This window comes from Zeus faber (genome assembly GCF_960531495.2).
Source record: "Zeus faber genome assembly, chromosome: 16".
NCBI classification, from domain to species: domain Eukaryota; kingdom Metazoa; phylum Chordata; class Actinopteri; order Zeiformes; family Zeidae; genus Zeus; species Zeus faber.
The window spans coordinates 13,389,587-13,406,798 of record NC_137202.1 but is presented as its reverse complement, the minus strand read 5'-3'; the positions used below and the strand labels follow the sequence as shown (position 1 = coordinate 13,406,798).

The 17,212-nt window shown below is 46.3% G+C and overlaps 1 protein-coding gene across 1 annotated transcript in view; it reads left to right on the top strand.

The window, feature by feature from the left end:
* LOC307242354 (echinoderm microtubule-associated protein-like 6) overlaps positions 1 to 14,299 on the top strand; it is a gene marked incomplete at both ends in the record, with an annotated part of 58,212 nt that extends 43,913 nt beyond the window's left edge. The window contains 14 exons of the mRNA XM_080016787.1: positions 740 to 866; positions 6,015 to 6,093; positions 6,197 to 6,326; positions 6,664 to 6,783; positions 9,356 to 9,529; positions 9,669 to 9,877; positions 10,081 to 10,238; positions 10,569 to 10,686; positions 10,971 to 11,332; positions 12,370 to 12,532; positions 12,654 to 12,757; positions 12,872 to 13,025; positions 13,491 to 13,591; positions 14,275 to 14,299. Of these exons, the coding sequence (XP_079872913.1) occupies positions 740 to 866; positions 6,015 to 6,093; positions 6,197 to 6,326; positions 6,664 to 6,783; positions 9,356 to 9,529; positions 9,669 to 9,877; positions 10,081 to 10,238; positions 10,569 to 10,686; positions 10,971 to 11,332; positions 12,370 to 12,532; positions 12,654 to 12,757; positions 12,872 to 13,025; positions 13,491 to 13,591; positions 14,275 to 14,299 (2,024 nt within the window). The remainder of the gene's footprint in view (positions 1 to 739; positions 867 to 6,014; positions 6,094 to 6,196; positions 6,327 to 6,663; positions 6,784 to 9,355; positions 9,530 to 9,668; positions 9,878 to 10,080; positions 10,239 to 10,568; positions 10,687 to 10,970; positions 11,333 to 12,369; positions 12,533 to 12,653; positions 12,758 to 12,871; positions 13,026 to 13,490; positions 13,592 to 14,274) is intronic.
* Positions 14,300 to 17,212: the final 2,913 nt, after the last annotated feature.

Here is a 17,212-nt window from a genome sequence, read left to right as displayed (position 1 = left end):
TATATAAACAGGATCTTACTAGGTCATGGCCAATCGGAAAAGAGCATTCCCCCAGGCCTTGGTACACAGTACGTCACTAAAGTTAAAGCCAAACCTTCCACATTGTCTGTCCTCAGCCCGCCAGTGTCAGCTGTTCTCTTTGTTTCACCACAGCTTCTGTCTGTATCACCCAAGCAATGTCAGCGTGTGTTATCGTCTGCAACGATCTTTGAACTCCTTCCATCAGCCAAATGTGACGCTGCCGCTGACGACTGTGCTTTTAAAAGCAGCCTATGCTCCCATTTGACTTTCAGTTGATCTATTAATTTTGTGTATGACTCAGAACTCATAGTGTCAGCTCCCATTAGTGACTCTCTGCCTTGTATTTGTTATACATAACTGGTATTATTAACTTTGCAGCGCCGTAGTATTTCCTGCCGGTGTATGTCAAGTACACCTGCACATTACTGGGTTCATTTGGACTCATTAAGGCCAATTCTATTACAACATGACATGATGAACGTAATTTAGTCAATGTGTATTTTTGTGCATGTCTGGTATTTGTTGTAGTGTTTATCATTGTTATTGTTGTGCTAGGTCTGTTTGTTCTTATGTGTGTGTGGGGGGGTGTGTTTGTAGGTTTCTGTGTCTCTGTGTATTTACACGGCTTACGTGTGTGTGTGTGTGTGTGTGTGTGTGTGTGTGTGTGTGTGTGTGTGTGTGTGTGTGTGTGCGTGCGCGTACGTGTGCATCCTCGCAGGGTACGACAGCGACGTGGCCAGGGAAAGAAGCGTGGAGTACAGCAGTAAGATCTATGCCGCCAACATCAGAGAGATGAGAGGCGTCAAACCACATCAGCAGCACGCCCAGATTTCCATAGAGGAGAGGTACATACACACGCACACACACACACACACACACACACACACACAAATAGAACACTGTGATGGACTACTGTTCTCACATACTGTCACCTAGGTAACAGTTTGACTTTCAATGAATTGAACGATTATTAGAATTGAATAAAAATTATATCGTAATAAATCAGTCCATATTACCTACCACACTTTTTTATTTTTTATTAATGTGCACTGTGGTGACAACCTGACGGTATTTGGCTTCACTCACCTCCTGCACTTTGAGTGTGTGTGTGTGTGTGTGTGTGTATGTGTGTGTGTGTGTGTGTGTGTGTGTGTGTGTGTGTGTGTGTGTGTGTGTGTGTGTGTGTGCGTGTCTCTGCACGTATGTATACGTTCACGCTTGTGCCTGAATCTATCATTTGGATATAAACACACGCCTGCACCTTCCTGTCTGTTTCTGTTTGCATCTTATGTGTGTGCGTGCATGCAGCCGTGTACTCTGTCTGTGTGCATATATATATTAGTGTTTATTTATGTGTTGTGCACATTTAAACATGTTTCCATTTCAATTGCATTGTGTAGATGGTGTGTGTACGTACTTGTCCGCTGTGGTTACTTTATTTGCTCCGTGTCGAAGCTCGCCATATCTGTTTTCAAATCAGCACAAATGGATCAACAATGGACTCTTCAAACACAGACATGATGAAAGGACCATCTTAATGAAAACATAAATATAATCTATTTACAAAGGTTATTAGTATAATTATTGCATTTTTTACGGTTATTTGTTGTTAAGTATTGTCCCATATTGCCGTTTTGTTCTTATGCCTGTACTGTATTGTTATTGTTGCACTTGTCTTCATATGTAGACCTGTTTTATTTACCGTGATCCTGGAGGAACAACATTTAGTTCCTCCATATACTGTGTGTACTGTATATGGATGGAATGACAATAAAACTAACTTGATTATCTACGTGCAGTACATTTTCGAGACAAACTTAACAGAAATGTTACTTGTATGGTATTTTATGACGCTTAGACTCAAATGGCTAAGTTTCACTGAGTTTCACTCAAACTAAGTGGCCACTGGACACAAGCGAGACGCCTTCCTCTCCATGTACATTTTGTGTGAAAAACAGATTCCAAAACCCAAAATGTATTTGTATTCATAAATGATTTATATTAGCAGTGATTTACTCCTTCATTCAACTGGTAACCAGACTATGAATGAAAAGAGACATCAGACTACTAATTGTTGGCAAAGAATCCCCCAAAACACACAGGCTACTTTTTAGGCTTTTGCGACAAAATAGTAGGATTTCTTTCTACAGTGACATTAAATCTTGTGAAGCGGGTAAAGGGAGTCTTTAATGTCTGTGTTCTGTTTTGACTTGCATTCCCTTGGAGGCAGGGCATTGTCAAGTAAGTACGAGCTGCTGCTCACTATGTAGATCATGTGTTTATCTGTTATGAATACAAAGAAGTAGTAGCTGGATGATAATCATGTATAATGTGTAAAGTTGAATATGGTGACCTACTTCGGACGGGTAGAAGGTGTCTCTTCAGACCAGTCTGACCTCAGTTCAACTCCTTGTTGGTGTTGTGAGTCTGTTATCAACACAGCGGTCATAACGGATCCATGAAATGGTCCCATGAACTTTCTCTCTTTCCTTCCCTTCCCTTCCTTTATTTCCTCTTCATCCCACATGGAAGTAGAGCGTGTCTTTCCATAATTCATCTCCTTTAGTTCCTTCTTCCTCTCCTCCCCCCTTCTTCGGTTTTAATCTCTTCTTCACGTCACCTTCTTCCACTTTTTTTCCTCCCGTTTGTTGGCAACTCGTCCTCCTTTACATAAAGCACCACACTTCATCTATCCTTCACACCCTTACTCTACTTCACCTCATCCTCCTCTCCGCTCTGCTTATTTAAAAATCTTTCCTCTCTTGTGTCGTGAGCTCTGTGCCTCTTGTCAGATAGACTGACAGAAGACCTGTCCAGTCTTTTCAGGATTCTGTGGGTATGACCCAATCCTTCCCTCTGCACCCCTCCTCTCCCATCACTCACTCGTCTCTTTCGTTCACTGAGCCCGGATCTAAGATCTCTGACATCATCAGTGTTTCTTAAACAGTCAATGGCAGGGGTGGGGAGATTGAATGCATCATCATCGACGTATTCATTTTGTTTTGTTCATCATTTGAAAGTTTAGATAAGAACCTATTAGCAAGTGGAAGGTACTTAATGGGTCTTTTTTTCTACTTTTTCACGTAAATGTTGTATCAGTGAGATTTACACCGTTGACAGATGACACTCCACTATTGCTTTACTGATCACTGTATGTTGATCTACATACTTTACTAAACACATTTGTCGTAAGAGTTGGTGAGTTTAGCTTTAGTGGTGAGCCTCATGTCAAGAAAAGCCAGTGGAGATCATCTCAGAGAAGCTGGATCCCAGCGGGACTCTGCGGTGTGACTGGTTCAGACGCCACGGTTCAGCGGTTGATTGGAGGAGACAGCCAAGCTTCGTACGACTCAGTGGTTCATAGAGATAAGCTGCTGTAGGGGGTCTTCTGGTTTCGAGGACTTGAGCTTTTGATGCCATGTGAACCATTGAAAGGCAGCAACACGAGTGTGCGTTTAAAAGTGCCCGGAGGCCAGCGTCGAGGTTGAAGAAGATCTGGTGGCATGATGGTTTAGATGCTGCCTTCCACCGCTGCCGTCAGAGATGCAAGTCCTGACTTTTCCATCTTTTAAACATGACCTTGAGACTCGTCTTGTTCCTTTAATCAAATAATTGGAAGAGACGACCAAACTTCATAAGACTCAGTGGCTCAAAGAGATAAGCAGCTGGAGTAGGACCTGAGTGTTCGATGCCGAGGTGGTGCCCCAAGATCATGTTTAAAAGCGCCCGGACACCATGGTCGAGTGTGACGGCGACCTGCTGGCGTGATGGTTGAGCCGCTGCTGTCACATGTTCACGTCCTGATTTTTCCATCAAAGTCCTGTTCCTAAAATCAAATGATTGGTAGTTGAAAGTTCTGACAGACAGACACGCACCGTAGCTATCTTCCCATTGCTCACAAATACCGCCCACTAACCCACCCATCAACAGAGATGTGAAAATGAATGTCAGAAAAGGCATATCTGCAACTGTAGTTCACTTTACTGCAGCATTAAATTAAAGGTTTTGTAACAGTCTTTGCACTCTTTTATGGCTTAAAACTTCAGGCCCCACTAAGGCGATTGTCATGGCGCCTGGGAAAGTGTAACATAGTATCTGCTGAGAATAGTACATCTACAGCACAGCATTTGGAGAAACAAAATACAACCTGGGTGGGCCGTGTAGGATAGTGTCTGTGTCTGGATTTTGTCTCGATTTTGCTCTTGGCAAGTTTGGATTCCCACAATAACAGCCCACTCTGACCAGGATGTCGTCACCCAATTCGGCTCTCTCTTCGAGCTTTCACAGGGAAACGGAAGCTCGAGACCTTTATGAGCAACTGGGTGGCAGTGTGGCGGGGGGAGAGCAGGTCGTCTGGTAACCGGAGGGATGCTGGTTGGATCCCCGACTCCTCATAGTAGCATGTCGAAATGTCCCTGAGCTAGATGTGGAATCCATAACTGGTCCCGATGAGTAGATTGTGCGTCTTGCATGGCTGCTTCCAGCATTGGACCCTTGTGTTTAGTGTGTGGTGTCAATGAATCCTGGTTGGTGCTACGGTCAGTGTTGACCAATCAAGCCAGCAGTATCACAGATTGTTAGTGACCCATGTCTGATAGCTGAGCCCATTTCTGAATCGGCCTGTGCACGTTCGCTTATTACAAGCATGTTGGACTGTTAACGAAGAGCTGGAACCAGTCGCATGACAGCTTCGTGGAGCTCAGCTCGCCACATCCAGTCTTGGAGACAGTGTTCCTAAAAAGTGTTCTTTAGGCCTGTTCTAGTGTGTGTGTGTGAGTGAGTGTGTGTGTGTGTGTCGGGGTTGCTAAGCCTCCCTCAATTAACAGACATTTAGTAATAATTATTAGTAGTTAGTTTGGTCTGGTCAATCAAAATCTTGTGGCATGTCAGGAGAAATAGTCGGGTTTAGCGTATAACTAAGAATTGCGTTTAACAAGGTTGGCAACTCTGGTTTGTGCACGTGCACGTGTGTTTGTGTGTGCACGGGTGTGTGTTTGTTTTCTAAAGCTCTACCTTGGTTCTGTCCCTTTGCTGTCCAGGGGATCCAGGTAACATGAGCTTCTGTCTCAGTCTGTCTGCCCGCCCGTGTGTGTGTGTGTGTGTGTGTGTGTGTGTGTGTGTGTGTGTGTGTGTGTGTGTGTGTGTGTGTGTGTGTGTGCGCCCGCGCACAAAAACATTAGTTCTCTGTTACCTTTTTACGGTACCAACAGGAAGCTTACCACTGTCATAATTTAACTATGACATCTACATATATCAGACTTTAACTCATATTTGCAGATATGTAAGGATCAATGTGCAGCCAGCTGTTCAATATCACAAAATAACCCCCAGTAGGGTGACCAGGGTCTTGTATCACGCTGAAGAGGTTTATTTTGCAATTATCACCACACTGGCCGCACATTATCCCACTTATTACACGGCTGCATATTAAATTAAAGAATACACTGACACAGAATGTTGAGTAAGCTTCATTCTGCTATGAAAAATACAACATATGTAACACTATAACAACGTTACTGTACATATGACGTGTGTAACCTATTTATTGTTATTAATGGGAAATTTGACATTTGCAGTGATAGTAAAGTGAGACATGCTGAATGGAGGGCATTGGGGATTTTGTTATAAATCTCTGCATTCCTCTATTTTAGCAGGCCGAGTGATGGGAGGGATGGGAAAAGCAGACGGAGAACTGTTTGCACTCGGAAACAGTTGTTATTTACAGATCAGCAGTCATTATCCTGAAATAACTGGCCAGCGATCGCCGGCGTTGATATCGAGCATTCCACAGAGCCGTGTAATAACTGTCTCTAACGTTTACCTACGGATATCCGTCACTGTGGATGAGAAAAGACCCGTCTGTCTTGTCTGTCTCTCCTAGCTGTCTAACTCTCCATTGGCTGTCTTGTGTCCAGTCTGTTTCTAGACCAAGCGGTTTCACTGTGTCTGTCTCTCTGTCTCCCCCTCCGTCCTCCGACTCGTCGATGCTCCAGGCCTCCTGTCAGCCGAGCGGCTCCTCACCCGGAGAAGCTCCAGAGGAACAACGTCTCCAAGAAGAAGAAGCTGGTGGAGGTCTGTCTTCTCGTCCTGTCTGTCTGCCTGTCTGTCAGTCAGGCCGTCTGTCCATCACGGCCCGTCTCACAGCCCGCCCGTCGGTCTTTCCGTCCCGTTGCAGGACCTTGTGTTGGACCACGTGTTTGGGTTCCGCGGCTTCGACTGCCGCAACAACCTCCACTACCTGAATGATGGGGCTGACATTGTGTATCACACGGCCGCCACCGCCATAGTCCACAGCCTCAGCACCGGTAACCACGCAACACACACACACACAAACAAGGGTCACGCCGTTGTGGTCGTCGCCTACTGGAGTACCGTCGGGCTAGTTAATAAGCTAAGCTCCGAGCTGCAGCACAGGGACATACTTGGTACTTCACAGGTTTTGTATTGGCCAACCCAGTTTTCTGTCGAGATGGTTTTGTTGCAGCAAATTATTTTATTTGGATCAACACGTCATTGCTAGGTTTAGAATATTCAAATATATAGCTATATGAAATACGGTGACACCATATCACCGGTGATAATGCTCCGTGACTTCCCCGTCTCCCTCTGATCCCACCTTCACACCTTCACCTTCCCCCGCAGGAACCCAGAGCTTCTACCTGGAACACACCGAAGACATCATCTCTCTTACTGTCAATCAGCATCCCAAATACAAGAACGTCATTGCCACGGGACAGATAGGTCGGTCATTCACCGCTCTGTGTGTGTGTGTTTGTGTGTGTGTAGGTGTGTCAACGTTTTAACCTTTTAATGTTGGCCTGTGGACTCATATTAAACTGCTGGGAGGGAGGCAGGGAGGGGGAGAGAGGGGGGGAGGGAGGGGGAGAGAGAGAAAGAGAGAGACAGACAGACAGACAGGTTACTGAAGAGGCTTGGCTTGTTGCATGTCAGCATGTGTCCTCCATTCTCTGCAACCCGCTTTAACTGAATTTATTTACTACTTTGCCCCCCATACACACATAGTATATACACACACACACACACACACACACACTAGAAGTACTTTTAATTCTTGTCCGGGATTCCAAACTGGGCCATTTTTACACTGCAGGGCCCAACTGTACCGAAGCTGGACAAACTTAATCTTTCCTGTCTATTTGAAGGGTACGACTTAAGGACATACGGCTTCCTCGCAGTTTTATCTTTTTGTCAAAAATTCAAACATTGCCGGCTTAAAAGAGAAGCCTGATCCACCTCACCGAGTAGATGTTTAGATCTCTTTTGCTCAAGATGTACACCCACAACTCTATCGCAGGACTTATCTGCCTAAATTCTAGCGTCCCGGATAGCGTCCGGTTAACCTCGGTAACGGTTTCATTCAGCATGGTTTATTGGTCCAACTTTGGTTTTATTCTGTGTTGGCATGGATTGTCCCCGAGGTTTTACCGCCATGAAGCCTTGTTCCGCTCTACTCACTGCAGATTTACTTATCTGATCTGTTTTGTTCTGTTTTTTATTTTTATTTTTTTGTTTTTTGTTTTTGCTTTTTTTTTTTTTTTTTTTGCTGGCCTCATTTGTTCCCATCGGCCTCACACTGCCTCAGGTGACGTCACTGATATCACAGGTAAAGGTCACCCCACGCCCACCCCACAGCCAACCTCCAGCCCTGAACCCCCCTCCCCACCCCGTTGTCTCATTTACAGCTCTATGAATGTGCGAGGATTTATCTTTATCACCAAAATAGCTGAAGGTACAAGGACAACGGGAACTCACAGATTAATATCGTAGGGCAGTGTGCAGTGTCAGATGACACGAGGGCGACAGAACCTCTTACAGGAATAACTAGTGGTGTAACGGATCCTAGTCGATCCGGGATCCATACGGGTTGCATGTGAACCGCCGATCAATTGCAAAATTTAACATCCCATTGATATACAGTTTTACTGCCGCTGTTACTTTTTAAAGAAATGATTCTATACATCTCGCCGCAGAGTTGCAGTGAAAAGAAGAGACGAGACAGGTGCGCACTGTGTTCTACTCTGAAGCACAGCGATTGGGCTCGTAGGGGTGTCACGATTCCGTGAATCGATCGAAATGAGCGTTCGATTCCGAACCTCGAAATCACAATCATGTTGGCGATTCTCCCCGTCTGGTGGGTAATATTGTCTGACCGAAGCCCCACCGGTACGTGCTCCGTAAGAGCAATTAATATTATGGATATGATATTGATTGTGACATCAAAGATAAGATGATAGAGTTGAACGGAACATGATGCTGTGATATGATGAGTAGAATCAGGAAAAAAGTCTGATGAGGCACTACCGACTCCAAGCATCCCTTTTATTAATGAAATTCTATCAAATATTTTGTTTATTTATTCCACTACAAAAAAATAACATTATTAATAATGATTTAATGTGACTGGACTCATAGTGACTCATTGAGAACAAATGTTTTCTTTACAAATCAAGACTTGATAGAGTTAGTGTTAGTGTTTAAAAAAAGACAGTTTTAAATCGAATTAAATTGTGTGTTGAGAGACACAGACTTCTCTACAACAACGACTGTACCTCGCTTGATTCTGAACCGATTGTCATGAAATTTTGTTTGTTATAAACGTGAGAATTTGAACACGATACTGGAATTCAGTTACTGGGGGTGAATCTTATCATATTTTTTCATTCACTACCGTGTTTAAAGGAAGAAGGTATCATGCGTGCCTCATACTGCACTTTATTTAACAATTGATTATTGAATATTTATTGTAAGATTTTATTTGAACATTGGACTTCTTGAATGTTGTTTTCTTTCCAAGCCATGGTCAAAAGTTCCTTCCTTTAATTGTTTTACAGAATCAATGGAAAGCAAAGTTATATGTCTCCCTTTTTTTTTTTTTTTTTTTTTTTTTGCTGATCCGAAAAATGATCCGAGCCGTGACTCAAAACCGTGATACGATCCGAACCGTGAGTTTTGTGATCCGTTGCACCCCTAGTAATAACATAGTACTAACATAGTACTACGTACCACAGTAAATACTGATACACATGATATTTTGTTTTGCATGCCTCATAAACTAATGCTACTCCTTTCATCCAAACTAATAATTAAGACATGAACATCAGGTTTGACCGTTGATAAACAATTCCAGGTTCAGAAAGTGAGCGTCCTGCCTTTGCTCGAGCCCTGCAATCAATCTGCAAAGCTTTGAACGTACCTTTCCCCACTTCTCCCTGTCTGACTGTCTTGCTTTTTTTTTTGTTTTTCTCCTTTGGGCATTCCATTTCTCTCTCCAATCCATCCATCCGTCCATCCATCCATCTCTCCATCTCTCTAGGCACCACTCCCTCCATCCACGTGTGGGATGCGATGAGTAAGCAAACGCTCTCCATCCTGCGCTGCAGCCACGGCAAAGGCGTGGGCTACCTCAACTTCAGCGCCACGGGGAAGCTGCTGCTCTCCGTGGGGGTGGAGCCGGAACATACCATCACTGTCTGGAGGTGGCAGGAAGGTAACAATAGCACAGTACAATAGAACAAAATTAATGGGGCAGTTTGTTTTCTACTGATGCCGTTATCGATTATTTTTCTGCTGCCGTCAATCATTTCTTAGAACACAGTGGAGTTGCGCTAACCACCCTTTTCCTCTAGGGGCTAGAGTGAGCAGTAAGGGCGGACATCCCGACCGGATCCTTGTGGTGGAGTTCAGGCCAGACTCGGACTCGCAGTTTGTCTCGGTGGGAATCAAGCACGTCAAGTTCTGGACGCTGGCGGGCGGAGCGCTGATGTACAAGAAGGGCGTGGTGGGCTCGGTGGAGGACGCGAGGATGCAGACCATGCTCTCTGTGGCCTTCGGAGCTGTAAGTAAAAATCGATTAGTGTGTTGTCGTAGCGTCTGTATTTTGAATTTCGGCCCGATCTGTCAGTCTTTGGAAGCTCGTTCAATGTTGTGGTGCTGGGAATGAGAATAGTCACGATTGGTATCGACTCTTGAGTCTTTGTACCTGACCGAGTGCTACAGCTGGAGTTTGGGTCCTAACGTTAATTCTCTGTGTGTTTGCAGAACAACTTGACATTTACGGGTGCGGTCAACGGAGACGTGTACGTGTGGCGGGACCACTACCTCGTGCGCGTGGTCGCCAAAGCGCACACGGGCCCGGTGTTCACCATGTACACCACCCTGCGGGACGGGCTCATCGTCACAGGGGGCAAGGAGAGGCCGTGAGTGGAACTCCCGAGAGCTGCGTCTCTCACAGATACACCTTCCCACGTTACTATTAATCAGTAGTTTTGTTTTTCCTCCACTTTGCTAATGTTATCTACACACTTATTTCTGAAACTGTGAACTAGTCTTCCCACTGCGGACGGGCGGTTTACTGCACATGTTTACAAACGTTGGCTTCAAGTTAGGGGAGGACATTTGATTTATTGTGAATTTGAAGGACATGGTTGTTCTATGAGGCTCAGCAAGGCTTTGTGTGTGTGTGTGTGTGAGTGTGTGTGTGTGTGTGTGTGTGTCTGTCTCTGTCTCTGTGCGTACGTGCGTCTCAGGACAAAGGAAGGAGGAGCTGTGAAGCTCTGGGATCAGGAGATGAAGAGATGTCGAGCCTTCCAGCTGGAAACAACAGCACAGCAGATCCAATGTGTGCGCTCTGTCTGCAGAGGAAAGGTGGGTGTGTGTGTGTGTGTGTGTGTGTGTGTGATGGTGTGTGTGTGTGTGTGTGTGTGTGCGTGCGTGTGTGTGTGTGTGTCCCTTAAATCATAAAGTATCATAAATAATATGGATCTACATTAAAGCTTCATCCCTCTCCCATTCCCCATCTCTCCCTCCCTCTCTCTCTCTCTCTCTCTCTCGCTCCTTCACCCTCCCCCCTAATCTCTCTTGCTCCCTCCCTCCCTCACCCCCTCTAACCACTCCCTCACCCCTTCCCTCTCTCACTCCCCCTCCTACAGGGGAAGATCCTGGTGGGAACCAAGGACGGGGAGATCCTGGAGGTGGGGGAGAAGAACGCAGCGTCCAACCTGCTGATGGACAGCCACAACCGGGGCGGGATCTGGGGTCTGGCGTCCCACCCGTCCAGAGACGTCTTCACCACGGCGAGCGACGACGGCACCGTTCGGACCTGGGACCTGAGCGACAAGAAGCTGCTGAACAAGCTGTCGGTGGGCGTTCCGGTCAAGTGCGTGTCCTACAGCCCCGACGGAGAGATGGTCGCCGTGGGGATGAACAACGGCGGGCTCCTCCTCCTCCTCACCAACTCCCTGAAGATGTGGAGCAAGAGACGGGACCGGAGCACCGCCATCATGGACGTCAGGTGGGAGGGCGGGGGGGGGAGGAGGAGGAGGAGACAGTTATGATGCTGTTCTTTTAAACCACTCTTTTTGTCTTTGTGAAGCCCTTATTATATGATGGTGGACACCTATCGACGCCAGGCACCAATTTGGCCGTCGAAGCAGTCAAACTTTAAAAACCTCAGCCCTGACATCAAGTTTGACATTGTGTTACGGACCTGAAACTTGGTGTGTGGGTTTCATTTCTCGTGCTGGAAAAAAAAAAATTGCCTCAAGAACATGTCGAGTCTGCCTGGATTAGGGATGCAAATTTAAAGGAATTTCCTTAATCGATAGTTGTTAACCTCAACAAACGAGTGTCGATTCATTGATGACGTGAAAGCTAATGACGTCACCAGGGGGAGGCGCCGTGGCGCGTGGGGACCTACGCGATTTTGTGACTTGGCTTTTCTCCTCGTTTCATTTCATTTCATTTCATTTCAAAATGGAGAGGTTCGCAGCGAGACTCGCTGAGCTGGTTCGCGCGTACAGGACTATTTACAACCCGTCTTTAGTTAAATATTTGAACTTTTTGCCGTCCTCCACGACGGAATGAGGCCGGACGTTACGTGACAGATCAAGTCCGGCACAGATATGGACATCGAGACGCTAATTAAAGTATTAAGCATTACGAAAATTCTTATATATAAACAGACACTAAATTATTTGGTTTAATATATTTTACTGGAGTCATCACCATAGCAACATATCGCTTGTTTCGTTTTGCCGTCGTTGTTTGTCGTTCATCTGGAAGCCTCCATCTACTTCTTCTACTACTTCTACTACTTGCCCCACTGAGCATTTTTTTCTCGACTGCCCCCTGTCCTGGCTGGGTGGGGGTTTTTTTCTCGCAACGCCCTGCGCCCCACAGAGACTCCCGTTGATACAATAACAACAAGACCGCAGATTGTTCAGTTCACTTATCGAATAAGACAGAATCTCAATTGATTAAATTCTTACTGGCAATAAGTCGATTGAACGTCGACGTCCCCGGTCTGGATCCATTTCCCTTTGTCTTCAGGTTCAGTCCAGACAAGCGTCTGCTCGCCGTGGGCTCTGCGGAGAACACCGTGGACCTCTACGACCTGAGCTCCGGTCCCGAGCTCAACAGGCGAGGCTACTGCAAGGACGTCCCGAACTTCATCATCCAGATGGACTTCTCCGCCGACAGCAGGTTCATACAGGTGGGAGCAGGAAGTAGGGGGAGACACCGGGTGGTGCGGGGGTTTGGGGTTAACCCTAACCCTGGGTGGAAGGCGCAGCGGTGGCACCGACGGTCTCTTTCTTTCTCATTTCCCTCTCCAGGTGTCCACAGGCTCTTATAAGCGTCACGTGTATGAAGTTCCTTCAGGTAAACAGGTTTTAGATCAGATCATCATCGACGCAATCACCTGGGTCACGTGGACCAGGTAATAATACACACACTCACACACACATATATATATATATATATACTGTATACAGTACAGTATATACTGTATATAAGACACATACACTACATAATGCGTGTGTGTGTCTCTCAGCATCTTAGGAGACGAGGTTTTGGGGGTGTGGCCTCGTAACGCCGACAAAGCGGACGTGAACTGCGCCTGCGTGTCGCACGCCGGCGTCAACGTGGTGACGGGAGACGACTTCGGACTCGTCAAGCTCTTCGACTTCCCCTGCGCCGAGAAGTTTGTGAGTCGCCGTTCCCTTCTCCGCGCAAAAAATAATACAAAGAAACATGAAGTTAGATCTTTGGCATTTAACGTAGACCGTAGATGGCAGTAAAACAATGTAGTCCAAAATGATGGTAAAATGCTCATCACCATTCATATCAACCCAAACAACTCTTGAATTGTTGAGAAACCAGCACTGAAAATACTCTTTTCATTTTATAACATGGAACAAAGGCAGGCGGCACATATGAGGGAATTTTACACGATACTTCACTAAACCAACTCACTTTAGTTGATTGTTTTTCATGATCAACTAATCGGCTGTTCGATTTGTCCTTTACTCAAATGAAAGCGATCGATTGAACGATTTGTTCACCGTCAAGGCCAATTTTAAGTTGCTATGAAAAGCTTTTTATCAGCAACATGATATAAACGAAGAAACTATATTTATTTTATTTGTGTTATTATTTTTTTCTATCTGCAGGCCAAACACAAGCGCTACTATGGTCATTCTGTGCACGTGACCAACATCCGCTTCTCCTACGATGATAAATATGTGATCAGCACTGGAGGAGACGACTGCAGGTAAGTGGCAGATCTCAGTACTACAAGGACTTCTGAAGTTAAAGAGGATGGATGGATAGATGGACAGACAGACAGACAGACAGATAGATAGATAGACAGACAGATAGAGACAGACAGACAGTAAGATAGATAGATACTGTAGATAGACAGATAGATAGACAGACAGACAGACAGATAGATACTGTAGATAGATAGACAGATAGATACTGTAGATAGATAGACAGATAGATAGACAGATAGACAGACAGATAGATCGACAGATAGATAGATAGATACTGTAGATAGATAGATAGATAGACAGACAGACCGATAGATAGACAGATAGATAGATAGATAGATAGATAGATAGATAGATAGATAGATAGACAGACAGACAGACAGACAGACAGACAGACAGACAGACAGATAGATAGATAGATAGACAGATAGATAGATAGATAGACAGACAGATGTCAAATTACTGAAAATCTGCTTGTTTCAAGAGGCAAGTAATGTCTAACACTCAAATCAAAGTTAGACATTTTAAGACATATTCAGACATTTTTCTGAATATTTTTTGATAATTATAATATGTTCACAGACTATTATAGATCAGAAGACCTGATTTGTTCTTTATTTATTGATTTCATCGCTTCACTCCATTGCTCAGGGCTCTCCCCTTTGTCTGCCTCCCTCCCCCCCAGTGTCTTCGTGTGGAAATGCGTGTAACGCTGAGCCGTGCGTCCCCTGGCGGACACTTGTACCCAAACCTCATCACACCTCCACGAGAGGAGACCACTTTGGGTGGGGAATCCAACCCGTGACCTCCGCCTTTTCAAAGCAACAAACTTGAGAAGACCAGAAGAAGACCCTCTTCCTAATTACCAAACAGCACAACTCTCCAGTGCAGATCTCGACACAACAACTCTTTCCAGTTTGAACGTGACCAAACCCCGTGTGTGTGTGTGCGTGTGTGTGTGTGTGTGTGTGTGTGTGTGTGTGTGCGCGCGTGTGTGTGTGTGTGGGTCGTCGCCGGTGCAACACACGCGCACGGCGGCGGCTGCACAACCGCAGGAGCCGAGGAGCAGAACTGCAAGAGGAGCTTTACCTGGTTTGAAAGGGGAAGTGGGGAAAACCGGACTCCTCCTTCCGCGTGATGAGTCGCTCTTAGGCCATCCGGACAAACGCCGGTACGTTCTGAGCTCCGCCGGGTCCCCGAGGTCCGCGTTTCACCGAATCGTGACCTTGTTTGCAAGTCTCGGGCCTTCCGCCTCCACCTGCCGCGTGGCGACGTTTCCTCTAAACGGAGCTCTAGTTTACGGTTGCGCCGCGCCTCTTCGCCGATAAACCAAGGGCGGATTGCGAGGTACGTTGTGAGGCCCGGGGCCCGACTCGCAGGCATTGAGATGTCTACCGTCGACCTTTCGCCCGCGCCTCACGGCACGACCCTCGGGGCGCCAACGCCACCGACGCCGAACGCCACCGGTTCTTCACCATCGCTGTTCTTAACACCTTTCGCCCGCTCCAAATGTCTCCGATGCTGCTCTTCCTGTCAGCGACCGTGATATTGTTCACATTGTTCTGATTTACATTTCCAGCCGCTGCAGGGTAGTTGTCTTTATGGCCCAGTTTCCTACAAAGGTTCCTTCCTCGGTGGATGGGTTACTTCATCAAACTGTCCAGTTGGGAGTTCTAGCTCAAATATGAATTATGGTTCAGTCGCGGCGTAGAAACGCGGTTTCAAGCACTGTTCCGGTCGTCCGTCACGGAGGTGTAAAAACGTATCAACGGGACGGTTTGAGGAACGCGTATGATCGTACTCCTCCCTCTGTTACTCCATTCCTAGGGAAAACAATACTAGTGGGGCTTCTCCCCTGGTGCTAATTCGGTTTGTCACACAGAACAACGGCAAAAAGCAAAAGCACTGGAGAAGGGACGAGAAAGCCTAAAACTCGCGGGGAGCGCAGCTGCTTGAGATCCCCAGGAAAACGTCGACTTCCTTTCCCCCCCTGTTCGTTTCACCACTGTACGCCAAAAAACGCACCACGCCACAAGGGCGTGGTCATTAAAGGGGAGGGGTTTGCCGGCGGTTCTATCTTCTTCACCACGTTCTCCTTTTTTCCGTTGGAGGTACGCTGCCTCCCACGTGCCAGCCGGTTTCGGATCACAACAGACCCCGGTGAAACCCAGCACGTTGAGAGCGGATAGGAAACTGGGCCAGATAATGTTTACACTGTATTCTCATTTCACGTGGAGTGAGGAACAGGTCATTGGTCATTGGAATTGGTCATCAGTACGAACGAAGGAATTCCGTCTCACCGTCGGCTCCGTTTCTTATTATGCTTTCCGTCCGGTCAGATGACCGACCGCGCGTTATGCAACTTGAATTAACCCACGTTCAGCGCTTTTTGCTGTGTCCGTGCCTGACGGAGGCACATTGTACAGTGCGGCTGGCTAAGGACGGTGTCCCAGATCCCAAAAGAGAAACAGAGAAAGCAGACCAAGAAACCCGCCGGAAGCGCCGGTCGAACACGCCAGGCTGCTCCAGCCAAACAGGGGGTTTTGTAAAGGCTGTCGAATGTAGCATCGGTGGACTGACGGAGGGAAAGGAATTGTTCGCTATGCACAACGGAGCGGGAGGACTCCATCGTTTTGTGCTTTCGCCGGTCGTCGTGCCAACGACCGTTGAAAGTCTACAAAAGGTGGAATACCCTTCACGATTGTACAGGGATTTTACTGGGATTGTACAGGGATTTATCTGGGATTGTACAGGGATTTTACTGGGTTTACGGGAGACTTGGGTTTCTCCGGGGGAAAAAAATGTCTTCTAAAGTGATATTCAAGGCTACCTTCGCAGTGCATTCAACATAAACATGCTACATGCTTATTGTATAATACATTACTATGAAGAAACAAAAAAAAAACAAAAAAAAAAACACTTGAAGTTCTTTTTAAATTAGTTTTATTCAAATGAGCCTTTATCCGCTGTTAAAACACCGTGTGACTTAAGTGCCTTTGTGGGTCTTGATCTCCCTGTTTGTCTTTATGTTTTTACTAACCGGGCGTGGTGCTACTGAGAATGTTTTCCTCTTCCCCCCCGTCGCTGCTTCTCTTCGGCTTCACCCGTGAACACATCCAAAGCGTTATGAAATATGTAGGCCGCGGAAAAAAAAGAGATATATAAAGAAGACAAAACTAGTCAATATATACTACTAGATGTACTCAAATGTGACGAGTCTCCTTTGACCTGTGTCTGAGATGTGACGTATTAACTCCAAACCGTTGTGGAGCGTGTCCATGGAGGTCGTGTGGGTGTAGAGGTTAAAAGTCGTGTCGTGTGAGAGGGGTTCTCAGGGAGGGGACGGGGCGATGTCATCTGGACGCTGCGACCCGGCCCGGAGGCTCCACCCGTACGGGGAGGTTTCTCCGTCCCAGTTGGAACGAGCGTTAGACGCTCCCCTTTGTGGTTCAGCTGCGTCACTGCGGCCGCCCGACGCCGCCGGGTTTTTGTGTTTGTCCGTTTTTACCGTTATTTTTTTTTAATTGATTTAACCCGGAAAGGAAATGTGTACAATATTGTCGGTGTTTGTGGTAATCGTTTTCCAATTATTTGTACCATAATGTAAATGAATATAAATGAAA